The sequence below is a fragment of the Triturus cristatus genome, chromosome 2_2 (assembly GCF_964204655.1).
Source record: "Triturus cristatus chromosome 2_2, aTriCri1.1, whole genome shotgun sequence".
NCBI lineage: Eukaryota > Metazoa > Chordata > Amphibia > Caudata > Salamandridae > Triturus > Triturus cristatus.
Window position 1 is genome coordinate 1196327398 of NC_140582.1, and position 19642 is coordinate 1196347039.

A 19642-nucleotide genomic window follows, 5' to 3' on the forward strand; every position below is an offset into this window, starting at 1 on the left:
GCCCCTAGTGTCTCTGGAAAGTCACTTTTGTGACGCTCCGGTGGTGCTCTTTGCTAGCCCATATTTACAAGGCCTCGCTAAGCCACTTAGCGTGGAGTAACACAGCCTTGTAAATATAACCCTCTGCAAAGCAGTTTTCTTCGGCAAAGGGGCGTGCAATAGGTGTTGTTGTGGGTTTCCACGTCACACCCATGGCTTTATGACACTGCTCCAGATTTACAAGGATCTGTAAATCTGAGGCAGGGCCAAAGACAAACTCCTTTCAAAAGGAGGCATTAGAGTGGCGCAACCAGGAGAAATACTCCATTTGTCCTCGTTGTTTGCTCTTTCTACGGGTGCTGCATTCTGCAGCACACATAGAAGGAGCAAAGCACCAGGAATGATTGTTTTTGTGCCGGTAGGTGTCCCTTCCTGCACAAATACAATCATCCTGCAATGCAGGCACCCCTTCGCCATGCTGAAAGGGGGCCTGCATTGGTGCAGGCAGCTTTCTTATCACCGGTGCAGGGGTGAGCACAGGGATGTGCCATATTCTTGTTCATACAGCGCATCCCTGTGTTTTCAAAATGATACAGCTCAGGGCAGTGAAATTGCTTGCGGCACTACTCTGAGCTATTTTCATGTAAATATACCCAATGTCTTTAGGGCTCAAGTCCCAGGCCCTGCACACCTGCGCTGCATGTGATGAGTTCATTAGGAGGGTGTAGTCTGACAGTGGTAGCATGTGGGCCTTAGCGCTACTTAAAAAGGGAGAGCTTGGTGTGTGTGTATAAAGGTTCCTGTGAGTTGACTGTGTGCCCTGATCTGGAGCTCTGTGCAGTGAGTACATTCAAAGGCTTTGTCCCTAAGAATTGTGAAGAGGTTGTGTGGGTTTGACAGTCCAGGTAATAAGTGTATGAACTTCATATGTACTAGTTCTTTGTGTGTTGATGTTCTGTGGATGTTCTGTGGATGTAATGCAACCACAATCAGTGAGCCTGTTGGTGGGATTGGACAAAATGTGTAAGGTAAAGAGGAGGCGGAGGGAGAAAAAAGGGAGCCGTGCAGCCATGTCATCACCTAGTAAATAAAGGGTGTGCATTTGTGTTAGGTTTGGATTGGATGTGTATTTGTCATTTGTGCGTCACTTGTTTGTGTTTGTGTGTGCATGTGTTGTGTGTGTGTGTGTGTATGTGTGTGTGCATGCATGTGTGTCTATTCTACTTCCATCCCTCATTAGTCCACAGACCTCTCACATACAACACAGAAGTGCATACAACCTACATTAGACTGTTAATGATCATTGTATTTTTTCAGGGAACTCACTAATGGCCATACTAAGAAAGCGCCTTTTATTTGAGGACGCAGCTGTAGCTACATTTTGATACCAGCCTTCCCCGTTTCACCCCCAAGTTAGGTTGTAGCACTAGATGGAGACAGCACAGTTTCAGTGTACAGTAAACCACAAGTCTTTCTGCAGTGGGCTGCAGTTCAGCAGACAGGTCTACAGACCACACAGACAACATGAGAGGTGGATTTTTGTGAATGCTGCTTTATTTCATGCAGATGATTGAAACAGGTGAGGCAGAAGCGTATACACCTTGTCCAGCTGTTCAGGTGAATAGAGAGATGAGGAGAGAGATTTTGAAAACAGCTCAGTTAAAATTCTGGAATCAATGGAGAAGAAATTCTGATGATTGCCATGTGGAACATGTGAAGTAAAGTGAATGGCAGACACGAGGGAGCTGGCCAATCAGGGCATGTCCCCGAAACTCTTATCACACTTTGTAAGGCTTCAGGGAGCTGGCTTTGTCGTTAAAGCAGATGCTGCGATAGTCGGGCAGGTCGTCTCCAGCCAGGGTCACGATGCAGGCGCCCTCGTAGTCTTCGTCCGCGTAGATACGCCAGGCTCCCTTCTTAACTTTGTGAGAAGAGATCATGTTATTCATTTCATAAGGATCCAGGTTTGGGGTAGGCGATTTTAGGGTGTTTTCTTTGCCTCTATAATTGATGTGCTCATAGACGGTGATTTCTGGATCTCCCAGCCCCCCCTTCACAATGCGCACTGAGGAGATCTCTTTGTTAAATTCTCCCAGAGAATCGTGATCCCCCTCCCGGAAGAGCTCAAACTCCCCCTTGAAGTCCTTCTCTTTAAAGACGACGCAGGGGTTTCCACTCACTCTCATTGACTTGGCCCGCTTCAGGAATCCAACTGATGACAAATCTGATAGGTCTTGTTGGACAGCCACAGAAGATGCGCCCTGGCAGCCCTCTTCAGCGAAGAAGTGAATAGTGCTCATGATGGACCTTTCTGTAAGCGCTTAAAGTCAGCAGACTCTGGTGCTAGGCGCTGTGAGTGTCTCTCAGGTGAAGCACAAGCGGGTGTCTCTTAGACGGTGTGACCTGAAAGACGTGATCGCCCTCAGGAGAAGCAGCAGCTGGACTCGCAGGCTATTCTGTAATGATTAAAAATGGGCATCTGGTTAATATGAAATGACAGTGTACGTTTGATTGACACAAGCTTGTCTCCTCATGAAGGATTACTAAGGGCCTGTGCACAAATCTATATTTAGCAGTTTAGTATTTACTCTGTGTCATACGTTAACACAAGTGGACATTCACTGTGCAAACCTGTAGTAGAAATCACATTAAACAATCAGGAGCTTTTGTGTTCTTCTTTAATTCTGAACGATTGCCCAGCCAACACATGTTTCGTCTGGGGAAGTACCCCGAGACTTCTTCAGGGCTGAAAGGATATGTAATAGAACAATGTCTAAGTCAATATGACCCGACAGTAAACACATGATAATACTGTACAAGGCGACCAGTGTTAGCGAGTGAGCACCCTAAGTGACATCATAGTTTATGTTTACACCAGAATATGCAACTACATGTCAGGTGCGGGTACCCGGTGAATGGTCATACAGTCATCGTGACCATGAGTGAAAATAACACATTGTTACTGTGCATTGCATAGATCTGTGACACAAAACCGGTGCTGTGATAAGTTAGAGAGAAAAATAAGAAATAGATTGCAGAAGGACTGTGGAGAGGGAGAGGGAGAAGGGAAGAGGATTAGTGAGAAAAGGGAACTCAGGATAGCGAGGTGGGGAAAGAGCTGAACATATCAGTGTAGAGGAGAGAGCGCTCGTGAGCACAGAGTGAGAGTAAGGACAGGTCCACAAGTGAACTGGGATCACGACCCGTGGCGACCAGTCGCAATTTAAGCTGATCAGTGAAGCCGTGAGGTGAAATCACCGATCCAAGTAGCAAAATCCTACCTTTATGGCAATGGGAAGGAGATCAAGATTTAAGTGTAATGACAAATGAGGAGACAGAGGATAAGGATTTTGTCGACATCTTTGGTGCGTGGAGTGGAGAAAGCGAGATGAGGAAAGTATCTCACCTCTCTGCCGGTTGTACCTCCTTCCCGGTTGACTATTGACAGTAAGTATTCATTAGCCAATCGGAGGGGTCCGAAATGGGGAGCACGGTGGAGTACAAGTTAGGGCTTCACTGTAATAGAGAATATGTGTGTTAGTTGTACTACTGGACATGAATAGGTGGAGGAAAGGGATGGGAGAAGAGGCATCTCACCTCTTAACCGGTTATACTTCCGTCCCGGTTCCAGGTAAGAGGTAAGTATCTGGACCAGGTGCATCCGGCGCTAGAGCCCGGAGTAAGGGCTTTACTGGAAGAGAGGAGATGTGTGTCAATCCCATGAAACGCAGAAGAGGTGGTGGTCACTGATGTTGACTCTGGATATAGTTGAGATGCGTAGGCTATGGAAAATGAATTTTTGGTTGACAAAAGGTTTGGCTTCATAAAAGGTTCATATTAATCTACGCAGCCTAAATCTGAAGCACTGCCAGAGCTGGAATATTGATGAGGAAAATCTATTTCAAAGATTGATTTTAAATCTGCTTTGCTCATTTGCTGAAAAGGAATGCACATTACGAATATCAAGGCAATAATACTACCAAAGCCGGTGAAGGGCTTTTGCCTGGTCAAAGCCCCCAGCAAGTCCTCTAAAACCCCCAACCACGTGTTTGGTGAAACACATTTTTTTAAATAGGATTTTTTCAGTAGGCTATTTTATTTCTGTTTTTCTGTTTTAGCCCTAAATTTGAAATGAGGGCCATGGACTACTTGAAAAACAGTAATATATGTTATAACAACAACATAGGCCCTCGTTACATGTTTGTTGGAATAGGGTGGAGTATTTTCCACAAGTGTTTTTTAATATTTACAATAATAGACTTTGGGAAATGCAGTTGATAAAAAGGGTTACAGAATGTTCAAGAAGATTCTGAGGCAACTACAATCACACTTATCACTATCATCTAATGAATTATCCAAGTACAAAGGGGCATATTATCAAGCCAGGCAATAGAATTATCGCCGCTTTAGCGGCAGAAAACTGCCTCTAAAACGGCGATAATGGGCTTGATAATATGCTCTATGGAATTCCAATTGAAGTCCATGTTAAATGTGAAGGACGTCTAACATGGGCTTCAATTGGAATTCCATAGGGCATATTATCAAGCCCATTATTGCCGTTTTAGCGGCAGTTTTCTGCCGCTAAAGCGGCGATAAATTTATCGCCTGGCTTGATAATATGCCCCAAAGAGAGTGGTGCACGGATCTGGAAGACCAGTCACTTAATCTTTCACACAGGACTAAAACTCCATAGATTAATTGCAAGAAAATGTTTCAGCATCCATCAGTCATCATAAGATATATAAGAACAATTTAACTGATATAGTGCACAGACTCCATCAAATCTTTTTATCACAATCTTTTCAATCTTCTTTTATTTCTCTTTGAATTCGGGTTCCTGCCACATTACGCCATATGTGAGCTCTGATACACACAGGTCTTGAGGCCAAGACTAGGTTAAATTTAATAAGATGGAGACATTGCTAGTGATTGGATCTTGACATTTCACACGCCAAGACGATGTGCTGCAATACAATTGGCACCCTGCACAAGTGAAACAATAGATCTGTTACTCTGGTAGAGCTATCACATTTCTCCACATTTATTGGCCATTACTTTGAGACACTAAGCGGCATATCAGCAACAACCGGCGATAATTATCGCTAAGCGCACTTAGCGCTAGGATCATTATTGCCGGCTATCGCTGGTTGATATCGCCGAGATAGCGTGCTATCAGCGACACTTATCTCGATTGCGATAAACAAACCAGCAATAGTTGCAAAAAGGTGTGATTATCGCTGGAAATCCAGCGATAAACGCACAGGCACAGCGGTTACCTTGTTGATACGGCTGGGTGGTCTCAGCCCTATAATCCACCACCCATTGTCTAACATTGTTTAGTCAAAGGAAAAGCAGGTGTAAAGAAACCTGCGATGAGCGCGGTTAGCGCTCCTTTCATCATCGCTGCACAGGTTAGCGTGCAGGTTGATAATAGGAGTAATGTCGCTTAGCGACATTTTCCTAGAACTATCTCTGTGTTACGCTCACTTTGCATCTCATTAGCGATGCAAAGCTGGACGTTGTTGTAACGGGCGCTAAGTCAGCAAAACACGCGATAGCGTGTCTTTGCTGATAAGGCTATGAAATTATCGCCGCTTTTCGCCCGAAAACGGACGCAAAAGCGGCGATAATTTCATAGCGCCGCCTTGATGATATGCCCCTTAGATTCTTGAAATTTCTAGTCTACATGAGTGCAATTACCTTAACAAGCACTGAGGAAGTCTCTGCTTAGGGACGAAGCGCATTGGCTACATTGAAATTCAGAGAAGAAAAGTTTTTAAAAAGAATAAGAACATTGTGAATAAAAAAAACCTTTTTAGGAAAACCTTTGATGGAGTCTGTTCACTATTCATATTGTTCTTATAGCTCTGATGACTTGTAGGTGCTGAATCAGTTTCTTGCATTTAGGGTTAAAGAATTCTAAGTTTGTATTGTCGTTAAAGAAGGGATGGTGTTCTATCCACATGCATTTTGATGAATCTGTGCTCATCACAGGGACATCCACATGCTCGCACAGTTTCACTGTTCCCCACCAGCCCCACTTAATTCCTTGTATCCTCCTGCCTTTTGTCCTGGGTGACATTATATCTTCTAACCCAATTCTTGTCGAGCCTCTCTTTTTTCAGTCAGACTGTGTTAATCAAAGCCACTAAAGCAGTCTCCATGCCTTGCTCACCAGAGACACCAACTTGTACTCAGAATATGGCACATTAGAACACAATGAGTGGTTGGGCGCTCCTGTCATCTAACTCTTCTTATATTGCTCTCTTAACCTTTGCACCAGGCAGGATGAAGGTCTGTAGTGTTTTTTTAAATCGGTTAATGTCTTTGGAACATCTCATTATTAACTCCCATAGCAAATTTGCAAACATCTGCAGCAACTATGCAGAGAACTCATTGCTAACCTACCCACCACCACCCAAGATGGCTACCTTACCAAATGGATAACCCTCACCAGAAATTGTGCGGACAAACCCCACATTTGCCCCAATGGACCCATGCCCGCACCACATCTACAAGCTGGGGAAATCACCAATCAGCACCATCCTGACCCACATCATCAACATCTCCATCAAAAACCCCACTTTCCCGGATGAATGGAAACTTGCAGGAATCAACGTCCTCCTCAAGGAGCACACAGTCAACCCGAATCAACTGAGCAAATTCCGACCCAACTCCCTGCTTCCCTATCCAGCCAAAGTGATTGAGAAGGCCTTCAACAAGAAACTCGCAACCCACCTCAAACTTCACCTTCTTCTAGACAACACTCAATAAAGATTCAGAAAGAACCGCAGCACCAAGACAGCACAAATCGGACCACCAAAGACATTTGAATCATCCTGGACCGAGGAGAAACCGCAGCCCACATCCTGCTCGACCACTCTTTGGCCTAGGACTCTGTCTCCCATAACACCCTCAACAAAAGACTCCTTGGCATACAAGGATCCGCTCTCAAATGAATCTTTTCCTTCCTTACCAGAAGAAACCAAAGGGTCAGGCTGCCACCCTTCACATAAGAGACCAAGAAATTGAGATGCAGAGTCCCACTGAGATTGTCCCTCAGCCCCACCCTTTTCAACATGTATGACATTACTGGCCAACATCATCAGCTCACAAGACATCACCATCATCTCCCACACCAATGACACCAAACTCATCCTTCCCATGACGGAGAAAACAACCACCGCCAGAACCAACTTCACCAACTGCATGACCATAGGAGCAGACTGGATGCGAACCAACTGCTTGCAGCTCAACTCCGACAAGAAAGAAGTGCTGGCCTTTGGCAAGAAGACCTCACCATGGGACTCCACCTGGTGGCTGTTGGAGCTAGGAACAACACCCACAGTCCACGCAAGAAATGTAGGGATTATCCTAGACTACATGCTCAACATGTCAACACGGAGCATACCTCCTGCTTCCACATCCTACGCTTGCTTTGAAAAATCTTCAAGTCAATCAATCAGGGGTTTTTCAAGCGAGCTGCTCACCCGTGAGGGTCTCAAGGCGCTGTGGGGGGAGAGAGGGGGTGCAGCTCCGGGTCAGCCAAAGAGGCAGGTCTTGAGGCTCTTCCTGAAGGTGTGCAGAGTGGGGGAGCGTCTGATGTTGACTGGGAGCTCGTTCTAGGTCTTTGTTGCCATGTAGGAGAAGGCTCTTCCACCTACTCTGGTTCTGCAGATGCGTGGAGTCTCTGCCAGGGTGAGGTCGGCAGAGCGGAGGTTCCTTTTGGGTACGTGGAAGGCGACTCTTTCATTGAGGTATTTGGGTCCGATGTTGTGGAGGGATTTGTAGGCATAGGTGAGTAGCTTGAAGGTTATTCTCTTTTCGATGGGAGCCAGTGGAGGTCTCGTAGGTGCTGGGTCATGTTCTCATGTCGTGGGGTTCCGAGGACGAGTCTGGCTGTGGTGTTCTAGATGGTTTGGAGCTTGTGTTGCAGGGTTTTGTTGATTCCGGCGCAGAGATCATTACCTTAGTCCAGTCTGCTGGTTATGAGTGCTTAAGAGACGGTCTTTTTGTATTTGGGGGGGATCCACCTGAAACTCTTGTGGAGGATGCGGAGGGAGTTGAAGCAGGTGGAGGCAACGTGTTGATCTGGCGGGTCATGGTGAGGGAGTAGTCTAGAATGATGCTATGGTTTTGGGCGTGGTCTGATGGAGTGGATGGGTTTCCGAGGGTGGAAGGCCACCATGTATTGTCCCAGGCAGTGGAGGAGGATCCAAGGACAAGGACCTCTGTCTTCTCCGAATTGAGCTTAAGGCAGCTGTTGCTCATCCAGGCTGCGACATCTTTCATTCCTTCCTGGAAGCTGAGTCTGGTGTCTTCGTGGTTCTTCGTGTGGGAGAGGATGAGGTGGGTTTCGTCGGCATAGGATACTATGCTGAGCCCATGCTGTTTAAAAATGGTGGCGAGGAGGGCCATTTAGATGTTAAAGATCGTGGGGCTGAGCGAGGATCCTTGGGGTACTCCGCAGTTGTTCTCTGTGGGTTCGGAGAGGAAGGGTGGGAATCTGATCCTTTGGGTTTTGCCGGTGAGAAAGGAGCGGATCCAGTCGAGGGCGGTTCCCCACATGCCATTGTCGTGGAGTCTGGCGGCAAGAGTGTGGTGGGAGACGGTGTCGAACGCTGCAGAGAGGTCTATTAGGATGAGGGCCGCTGTGTGGCCTTGTTCGAGTAGCATGCAGATGTCATCAGTGGTGGCGAGGAGGGCGGTCTCGTTGCTGTGGTTGCTGCGGAATCCGGATTGGGAGGAGTTGAGGATGGTGTTCTCTTCGATGAAGGTGGTCAGCTGGGCGTTGACGAATCCCTCGATGACTTTGGCTGCGAAGGGAAGGAGAGAATTGAGCTGGTAGTTTTTCAGGTCCGTCAAGTCAGCCGAGGGTTTCTTGAGGAGGGGTTTGACCACTGCCGGCTTCCAGTCATCAGGGAAAATTACGGATTTGAAGGAGGTGTTAATGGTCTGGCATAGTTCAGGTGCTATGGCGGCAGCGGTTCTGTGGTAGATGTGTGGTGGGCAGGGGGTCCGTGGGGGCTCCTGGTTGCCTCAGAACACCAGATGGACCATCATGCAAGCACTCATCACCAGCTTGCTGGATTACTGCAACACTCTCTATGTCAGACTCTCAAAACACTTCCTACAGACTCCAGACCATCCAGAACACCACTGCAGGACTCATACGTGAGCTCCCAAGCTGCACCCACATTAAACCACACCTCAGGAAGCTTCACTGAGTGGAGCCAATTCAAACATCTTGTGCACACTTTCAAAGGCAGACACAGCACAGGACTAGAATTCCTGAACAGCCGCATATACTTTCACCAACTCCCCAGTCACCTATGCCCTGCCTCACTCTCATTTCCAAAGCAAACACAAGGAGATGATGGATGGAACACTAAAACTTTTCAGACACTCACCCCCAGTCACAGATCTGGGTTGAATCCATCATCATTCTTTAGCTCACTTTGCCACCTCAGTTCAGACCCAGCCATATGCAAATCAGTCTTGACCCTGTGCCTCATGGGAACAGTCCAGCCTGAACTGCCAAGCCAGGTCTTCCCTGAACCGGAAACAAGCCTCCTGGGACCGGTTTGTGAGTAACACTCTTCATTATACAGGCTAGCTTGAATCCAGTGGCATAGTGAGCAAGGGACCAACGTCTGGGCATACCCTGCCAACTGACTCTCATTTCCAACTGTCCCTGCATCCTCAAAAGCAAAACTGGAGCTTGCTGTTTCTCCCACATCACACCCAAGACAACAAACAGCCTCAACACATCAGACTCCTCCTCACTGCTTGAGTTCCACAAGAGGCTAAACACATAAGCACCTTGGGGACCACAAACCTACACACCTGCCTGGATACGCGTGATTAATGAGCTATACAAATCAATATAACATAACATGCTCTATATTGTTTTCTTCTCTTTGTTGCACAACGTGAATCTAATTTATAACTGACAAAGCAGCTTCACCTGTGATAGAATGTAAATGACCTTTCCTACCAGGTCTACAGACTTTGTATAATAAAGACTGTCACAGTCCTGGAGTATGCACTAAGAGATGTGGGTTTTTGCATTTGGCTGAGATCAAGAAAGACAAAAGGCTGAGGGTCTCCTTCACCTTCACAAATAGACTGTAGTCTCACCCCCACCACCTACCAAAGGGCAGTGCTTCAGGAAGTTTCAGCAGCGTCCCCTCACTAACAAACTCTAAAAGGACTTTAATTTCTAAAAGGAGCCCAGTCACCATCCTCTTCACTTTAGTGTCTGTCTTTTCACCCTCAAACCATTCAGGCAGTACACTTCATCTTGTGCCACGCCACAACCAGGGGCATCTAAAATGGATCTCTCAGTGCCTTTGTGATTAATACTGTGAGCCAAACTTGAGGAAGAACATCACAACACATCCACTCCAGCATTTAGAGTATCTCCTTCTTTCTGTGTGCATTAGTTACCCAAAGATTTATCTCACATTGCTATGATCTTGAGGTTACTCCTTCCTTCAGCAGACTCTAAGCCCCTGGTGTTTCCCGGTGTAGGTGTCCTGCCATTACCTCTTGCTTCCAATACATTAGCCGATCATCTGACCTTGCTGGTAGCCTTACAGTGGACAGACTGTTTGCTTGATCCTAATGGTTACCAAAAGTACCCAATAATTCTACTATGTTCATATGCAAATTATGCATCTTCTTTTTATAGTCTTGCATCTTCAAATTGCAATCTGACTCAAAAAGCATCCTCTATATTTCTAAATCCGGCAGAAAAACTGACTGTGTCGAACGTCTCAATGGGTCTTGTTGTTTTCTTTCTGTCAAACAGGCGTAATCTCAAAGATTGTATTTCAAAATATTGACCACAGCTAATATCAAAGCTCACAATCTCTCCTTCTTTGAAACTCACACCCCTGCCACCTGACAATACCCAAACACCCCAAGCTCATCTACTAACCCCAGCAAGCACCCGCCCGCCCCGCCCCAATAATGAGCGCACAGAGACTCCTTTTATTAATTTAATCTACCACAAAGAAACTGGAAAGAATGCCTTGAAGGGTTTGCTTCAGCACCCTAGATTCATCCCAGGAGCGAACAAGAACCACTGACACTTGTCTAACCACTAGCCTTTGGTTCCGGGGCAGCATGCTGCCAGGTGTAAAGCGCATCCGCGCCTCGTCTGGGGTAGTAAGCGCTATATACATGCAATTACTACATAATACAATACCCTGGCAGTCTTTGGTCACCGTCAGATGAAGCAGCAGCTTGGCCTTCTAGATGAGCGATCTGGCTGTCTCTGGGCACTCTCAGGTGAAGCAGGAGGCGTTCTCGGTCACTCTGGGAGAGCCAGAAGATGTCTCTCTGTGGACACCTGGGTGTTTTATACTCTCTCAGCCCTCACTCAAAGGCAGGGATGTGTGGCCACATTCCCACCACACATATCCTGTGCCATTACTGGGAAACGGAGGTCCCTTCCTTATATGGATTGCGCAAAGATTTATTCAAGAGAAGTGTTCACGGCCAAGGTGCTTTTCATGCTGTAACACGGATACGTTGATGAAAAGACTCCTTCAAGTGTTTTCAGAAAATGCAGCAGATAAGTGTTTGAATTTCAGTATTTTCACTGAGTCATTTTGTCACAACTCGTTGTACAAATAATCGTTGCTTAAGTACTGCAGCCAGACACTTTGCAATATTAATACATAGTTCATTAGTGGGATGAACTAATGGTAAAGTTAACAGGTCAGCATTCTTTCAAAGCTGTGCATTATTGAATCTTTGTTGCAGCTCTTCCTAAACACTCCCAAGCAGGATGTGACAGAAGGAGAGTAGATAAGATTCTTTCTGCAAACCACATAAGCAGCTGAGTTCATGTCTAACTGAACACAAAACAAAAGCACGTTCACACACTTGTGTAAATGTGCACAGGGTAGTGTGAACCACACGTTTTTTGCTTATTAGAAAATGCTTATATTTTATTTTTTTGCCGTTTTTTTAAATTTTTATTTCAACATGTCTTACTACATTTTTTTTAAACAGGAACACATTAGTAGTTCTGCTACAGGGTTTGCATCGCTAAACCAAATTGCGTTTTGCCTATATAATTCTGTGCATTCCCTACCTGTCTTAATAATGCAAAAAGAAAGGAAAATAGAGAGGAGCTTGAGAGCCAAGGGGTGAAAGAAGAGATAGGGAAATATCTAAGCCTCATGTACCTAGGTGAAGCATACATAACGCTTAGATATTTGAATGGAGCCGGGAAGGAAAATCTAAGACTGAACTCTCTGCTCACACTGAGCACCAACTGTTTAGGAATATCAGGCTTCTGATTAACCAGTTCTGCTTTCAAATAAATCAAATTTTAAAAGCACAATTGGTGGTGGTGGAATTATCCCAAACTCAGCTGAGGTTATATTGACCGGCTAAGTTATTCATGAAACAAAGAGACCAGCTCCTCTTGATTTCCGCCCATAAGTTGGTTTTAAATATCAATAGTTCCTCCAGGGGGGCGAACTGTCGAGTAAAAGGATATTTGAGGGAGTCAGCATCAGTCTGCAACTGGGAACAATATGGCCCATAGGACGTCATGTTACTGCTCTGGGATTTTGTTTCTAATCTTAAACAGTCACTTCATCCTTTTTATTTTTTATCTGTTTTTAGAATTTATTACACTCCCTTCTATGAAGTAATAACAATAAGAAAGAAGAGAGTTCACTTTGGCCCTGAAAACGATGATCTTCGGTGATGAAGACACTATTTAATTCCGCTGTCAACATGCATGTTCTATTTGGCAGATGTCATGTCCATGTCTTACCACTTATCTTCTTCATGGTCATTTTTTATGGGGAGCATGTGCTGACCTTACAGAGGGAGGAATAATCTTGACAATATATTATTATTATTTAAGCTTGTATAGCGCAACAGCTACCCACACGGCATTTACCGGCGCGTGAAGCCAGCTAGAGTGCAGCCAGAGTGTGCATCTAAAACAACCAGGCCTTCAGCCGTTTCTGAAAAGCGGACAGTGAAGCACACCTGACCTTCTCAAAGCAAGCGGCAATTCATTCCAGAGCTTTGGGGCCAATATAGGCAAAAGTTTACTTATATGCCGTATAACTTGGCTATTTCAAGCATTATGTCACTAAAAAGGAACAATACAGTAACACATTGACATATTTACATGAAGAAACATAAACACTTGATGAATTGTTAAAGACAAACTAGAATGTGAATCAAAAGATTGATCTACTATATTTAAGAAACAACACACATAAAAAATGAATTTATGCATTCTAGACATGACACTCACTAGACATTACATGCATATCTTGGACATTGCATATATTAGATATTTTAATTGTCCTATTACTGGGCCAATTGTTCCGTATGTTAGATCTTCTTTGCCCTACTCTACTTATCCAAATACCGGGACCTATCTACTGCATCTCCTCAATATTGGTTCGGTGTACGGTCCTACAGAGGAAATACAATAATACATTTATCTTTTATTCAAAGAACCACAGACTCAGAAGGAGTTTTAAAAGTTTATCTGAATTAATAATTTTGTGAGTCAAATCAGAATACACATAGATATACCAGAATTCTCCATCAGGAAAAATAGTACAGTTAGTTTATAATCAACTTGCATTAATTAAATTCTTGCAATGACAGTACCTAAGGAGATAAGGAATAGAGAGCAAATACAGAGCATTAACCCCACAATTATATTTACCTAGAATGGTGTGAGGACCCTGACATCAGAGTGTCAAGGATACAGGACTGACTCAGGACCGGGAAGGTGACCTCTTCTAGTGTAACACCAGCGTTAAACCCCTCTGTGGTGCTACTCTCTCCGGCTCAGGCTTGTCCGGACCCCTTCCTAGATGTGCCTCCCCGGTGTTCCGCAAATGTCCCTAGTATTGGATTCTTCAGGCAGATTCCAGCAAAATCGGGCAGCATCTCAGCATAGCATCAGCATCTTGTGGGTCAAGTGTGTCTAACAATTCAAATGAATGATCCACCCCCAAATGTTTCAATTCCATGTTCACCCGCAATTTGATTGGGCCAAGCAGTGAGGTGAGGACATCACACCATACTAAGTGCAATCATTTTCTTTAGTTCTATTGTCTAGCTCCCCGCCCCTTAATTTTAATACCCACAAGCTTTATTCCCACAAGCATTTCATATGTAGATCAATAAATCTGTAATACAATGTTTCATCTTCTTCCTCTTGTAGGGTCCGAAGTTGTTCTTCCCATGTCCTTTTTGGGCTTAGGGTTTGGCAGTCACCCAATGACTTCATTGGTCTCAGGACAAGCAGATGGGGCGAATGCGTAGTTGCCACAAGGAATCAAAGACGTGGTCACCCTCTGAGGCCCAAATATGAGCTATTAATAAAGTCAGAGAAGAACACGTTAGAATACAAAATTAAATGAATTTACTGTATACCACCTACTTCTACTCTAACCCCATTTACTTAATAATCTTTTGCATTAATAGCTTAGTAAAACTTGCATAAGTTAGTTTCAGTGTAGCATGTGCTTTAGTGCGAAGGTTTCGAGCAGCCATACTAAAAGCTATTGCGCAGTTGTAAAGCTTTCCCCCAAGCGACAGAAGACGTCATACTACGTAGATGTAGTAAACGCATGCACAGAAGAATTCCCGCTGGTTTTTTTGCGGCCAATTTAGGACACTCTGGTTACTTATTGGTAAAGCACATAGAAAAGCTTCCCCTAGATACGTTATGTAAAATGTGATGCAAAATTAGTATTCACAGACAGGTTGGTTACAATGTTACGTTATTCGAGAGGATTGCATACGAGCAAGCTTCTTTTTATATGAAACCTTGCTCCATCAATAGTTTTGGTATGTATATATATTTTTTTAGGAACACAACAAGATTCAACACAGTACAGAGCTTTTAACTTACACTACATAACATCCTTTCGCTTTGCATTATATCATTTCAGTGTCCTACCAAAGTTTCCCCAGCCCTGAGGAAGACCTTCTACCAAATAGCTCCTGGTCCCACCACGAAGGTCGAAACGCGTCAGCACATACTTTTCAGAGGCCAAGAGTGACCACCTGAAAAAACTGTGTTAAAAGACAGATAGTATAAGTGCAATTAAGATGGCCTAGACTAGAACCAATTTAACCTCTGAGGACAGTACACTAAACCAATATTGAGGAGATGCAGTAGATAGGTCCCAGTATTTAGATAAGTAGAGTAGGGCATAGAAGATCTAGCATACAGAACAATTGGCCCAGTAATAGGAAAATTAAAATATCTAATGTATGCAATGATTCCACCCTTCTAGAGGGACTTATGTGAAACACCGGTACACCCAGTACCAGCATTCTCGACCTGGGCATCACAAAATGGATGCTGCCAGCCACAGACATGCGTCTGCCCTCCTGCTGCTGAGCTGAGCTCGAGCAGGGGAAGGCTTGACAATAGGTTTCCTGTCACAGGGAGGTGCGACCACCTCCCAGACAGGATTTAGTATATTGGGGCTGGGTGGGTGCACTCTATGAGTGCCTGAAAGTCTGCATTGGGGGCACATTTGCTATCCCTGTGCATAGTCCAGCTCAAACCGGTTGCAGGAGCCATTTGCTCCTGCTCTGGCACGAACCTGGACAAAGGACATGGGTGTAGCCACCCCTCTGTCCTGACCCTCCCATAGGTGGGTCCCCAGAGTTTGTCCAACTCCGTCCTTTGGTATAAAGTAGGAACCCTCACTACAGGACTTTAGATTTTACTTGGACTAAACTCTGCAAGCAGAAACCAAGTACTTCAACGGTCTACACTTCTCTGGACTACAGAAGAATATCCCTTGGAGTAAAGGAGTTACTCCCCTGCAGCAGCAGGCACCCAAAAGCATCTGACCAGTTTGCATCTCCTGAGCTCCTGAGGACTCTGAAGATTTCTGCAACACAGGAGGTGGGTTCCCGAGGTCTCTGAGGTCGATCTGCTCCATTCTGAGACCAGTATCCCTCGTGGGGACCGTGCAGCCCGAACTCATGTACACTGTGTACTTTTGCAGCAGCATATGCTTTTTGGCAATCCCTGAGGCTGTGCTTTGGGCTACATATAGTCCTGACCCTGAACAGTATTTCCACTGAAGATTTCCGGCCTCCACTCCACGAGTGTTCCGTGGGCTGGTATTTCGTGATTCAGCTCAAGGTCCCTTCGCGGTCCCTGGTCTATTGGCCTGTGGGTCCCTATGAAGGTAACTTTGACTTTCCCTTGACTTTCCTAGTTGCTCCAGACGTGCCCTGACTCTCCATTGCTTGGAGAGTCCCCGGGACCTTGCTGGTTCTCACCGTAACCTGTTTCCTCTGTCCACTTGGGTTGCTGTTGCCAAGGCTTGTTGGTGTTCGATTCGGACACTGACCCCCCAGCACTTGACATCCTTTGTTATGTTAACTGCATTTATTACGCGCACAGCTACTCCGAGGAGTGTCCCGGCGCGGCCCAAGAGGAGACAAACTATAACCAGACCTTAGGAAAAGAGAAGTGTCTTCAGCAATTTCTTAAAGTCGCCAAGGTCGTCAACCATGCGAAGCGACAGGGGGAGTGCATTCCAAGCGCGTCCTGCGAACACAACCAGAGAGGCGCCCCCTAGCCGGTGTCGCTGGAATCCAGGAATCTTCATCAGCCTAAGGGATGAGGAGCGTAATGATCTCCCCGGCACGTAAAACGAGAAATGTTTCTGCAAATAGCCTGGGCCTTGCCCATGCAGAGCGCGATGGGCTATAGTGAGAGCTTTAAATGTGACACGTGCCTTGACCGGTAGCCAATGGAGGGAGCGGCGATAATCGTGGATGCTCTGCCTGGGAGCCAGGCAACCCAAAATGCGGACCGCTGCATTCTGGGTCACCTGAAGCTTTTTAAAGGCATAAGCTGGAATCCCGGCATAAAGAGCATTGGCATAGTCAAGACGGGCCAGGATCAATGCCCGAACCACCGATTCCCTAGCTGCTTGAGGGAGAAGGGGAAGGAATCTTCTCAGCATTCTAAGGAGACCGAAACAACAACCTGTCAGACGCTTAACTTGACTAACAAAAGAGAGATTACAATCAAAGTAGACCCCCAGGTTCTTAACGGTCTGACTAGTGGAGGCAGGCAGAGGGAATTCTGGAGGCCAGATAGATTCTCTAAACCCTAGGGGGAAGTCACCAAACATTAGAACCTCGGATTTATCCTCGTTACACTTTAATTGGGCAGCTGCCAGCCACTTGAAAACCGAGGAAAGACACCTCTGCACAAGGTCAACCGAGGCCCCCTGCTTCTCCCAGGTAAACAGAAGTTGTGTGTCATCTGCATAAGCAATGACCTTAGCCCCCAACCCCTCCGCTAGAGCCACCAGGGGAGTGAGATAGATATTAAACAAAAGGGGGCTGAGGGAGGACCCCTGAGGAACCCCCGTGCTCACTTGAAGAGGTGACGAGACCAGCGGAGGTATCCAGACTTGCTGGAGCCGGTCATCCAAGAAGGACTTAATCCAACCCCAAGCTAGGCTGGACACCCCAATCTCAGACAATCTACGCAACAGCAGTGAGTGAGGGACAGTGTCAAAGGCCGCCGACAGGTCGAGCAACACAAGAGCTGCCTTCCCGCCGGCGTCGAGACACTCCCGAATTGCCTCCGAGACTTCAACCAGAGCAGCTTCCGTGCTAAAGGAAGGGCGGAAGCCAGATTGAGCTGGGTGAAGAAGACCCGCCATATCAACAAACTCCGACAACTGCCTATTCACTATTTTCTCACATACCTTCGACAGGCTAGGGAGAAGAGAGATAGGCCTGTAGTTCCCCGGAGTCGAGGGGTCGAGGGTAGGTTTCTTCAGCAGAGGGAGGACTTTGGCCTGCTTCCAACAGCAAGGGACCCTGGCCTCCTGCAAGGACAGGTTAATGATATAGTTGACTTCCCCATTTACCGTCTCTGCCACAGAGGCCAGAAGTCTTGCCGCGCACGGATCGTCCGGAGAACCGGACTTCAGGCCTTGAAGGATTCTTAAAGTGCAGGACAAATCCACCGGGGAAAAATTAGACAGGGAATACTTGGAAGGCAATACACCAGGAACGGTGGCCGATGAGTCCAGAGAGACTGAGGGCCCATCAGCAACAGCCGGGCGAAAAAAGCTGCCCTGTATCTTTAGAATCTTATCCCGGAAGAATGTGGAAAGCGTCTCGCACCAATCGACTGTCACCGGTAGAATGCTGCTCTGTGCTACAGGGGACATAAAGCTCTGGACGATTGAAAAAATCTCCTTGGAGTTGTTCTGGGCCTGGTCAATCCGGGTGGTAAAGAAGGCCTTTTTTGCCGATGAAATAGCTTTATAGTAGTTTTTCTGGCCCTGCCTGAGCTTCGCCTTAGCTACTGGGCAATAGTTGCTGAGACGCCAAGAGCGCTCCAATTTCTTGCAGCCCTGTTTGAGATAACGGAGGTCCTCCGTGAACCATGGTTTAGAGGGCGAGTCCCTAGTCAGTCTAGCTGAGGTCGGTGTGGCTATTAATGCCAAGGAGTCCTGGAGCCAGTTAGAGAAGGCACCAAGACACCGATCCAGGTCTTGTGGCAAGGTTGGCCTATTGTCCTCCAGCGTCCTTGCGTAGAGGACAGGGTCAACCTTCTTGAACGCCGGTTTGTGGCCGACGACGGGTCTGGTTCTGGGAGAGGATACTACCCAAGAGAAACCAATTCATTTCATTTAATCTTTATTTCGACGCATTTGCATCATAAAAGAACAAAAAAAACATTTCTTACATTTGACAATTACCAACTCAAGACAAAATGGCAATGGGATACAGTAAGCCACCTATTCATAATATCTGATGCTACCGAGTGTCAATTTCATTATTCCATAATACATTATCAATCACATTTCACCTGGGTGGAAATTTTAAATATTAAAAAATATGATTAATAATAAATATAATTTTTTTTAAAAATAATCTAAAAAAGTATTAAATCACAAACCGCTAGTACATTTTATATATATTTTTTAAATTCATGAAAAAAAGCATCAACAACATCCTCCAGGTTGGGTAATAAAACAACAATTACATGTTCTAATACCATAATCTCATTTTAGAACTTTGTAGTGATATATTGTCTCATTCTTTTCGCCCTTTTTCCTTAAAAAAGTAGACCCAACTTTATTCTAATAAAGTTAGCAGCCAGAAGAAATCTACTGACTCCAAAGACTATCACCTGACTTGTGTTTTTAAAATTCTACCAACCTCCTTATAGGATCTAGAACCTATTCTATGGCAGAGTGGTACTATCCACTTTTTCCTTGGAATTGCATAGCTTGAGCAAAATAGAAGTATGTGTAAATCATTTTCCTTTATACCATAAGTACAAGAAGTGCAAAGGTCACTTCCTGTTTTCGCCCAGCTTTTTTCAAGGACCTTTGTTCTAAGAATGCCATATCTAAATTTGAGATACAGAGTTTTTGATAAAGGTGGGTGGATCTCATCTAGAAAGGGTTCAAAAGATGCTACATCCTTAAACAATAAAAAGCTTTCTGTTAATGGTCCATGGATTCTAGTGTATACTGACTCATGGCTCACATGTGACCAATAAGATAGTTTAACAATTTTCTTGGAACACGGGTTCATAGCCTCAGGGTTATTCCAGAAATGGGCTAGTCCAATCATGCCTAACCATTTTTTTACA

At 45.4% G+C, this 19642-nt stretch overlaps 1 protein-coding gene across 1 annotated transcript; it reads right to left on the reverse strand.

Annotated features, from left to right (window-relative positions):
• Positions 1–1511: 1511 nt before the first annotated feature.
• On the reverse strand, positions 1512–11331 carry LOC146863377 (epidermal differentiation-specific protein-like). The gene is made up of 2 exons (XM_085643363.1): positions 11192–11331; positions 1512–2435 (listed from the first exon to the last, which is right to left on the reverse strand). Exon 2 carries the CDS (start codon positions 2277–2279, stop codon positions 1758–1760), a length of 522 nt encoding a protein of 173 aa, XP_085499489.1. The 5' UTR covers positions 2280–2435; positions 11192–11331; the 3' UTR covers positions 1512–1757.
• Positions 11332–19642: the final 8311 nt, after the last annotated feature.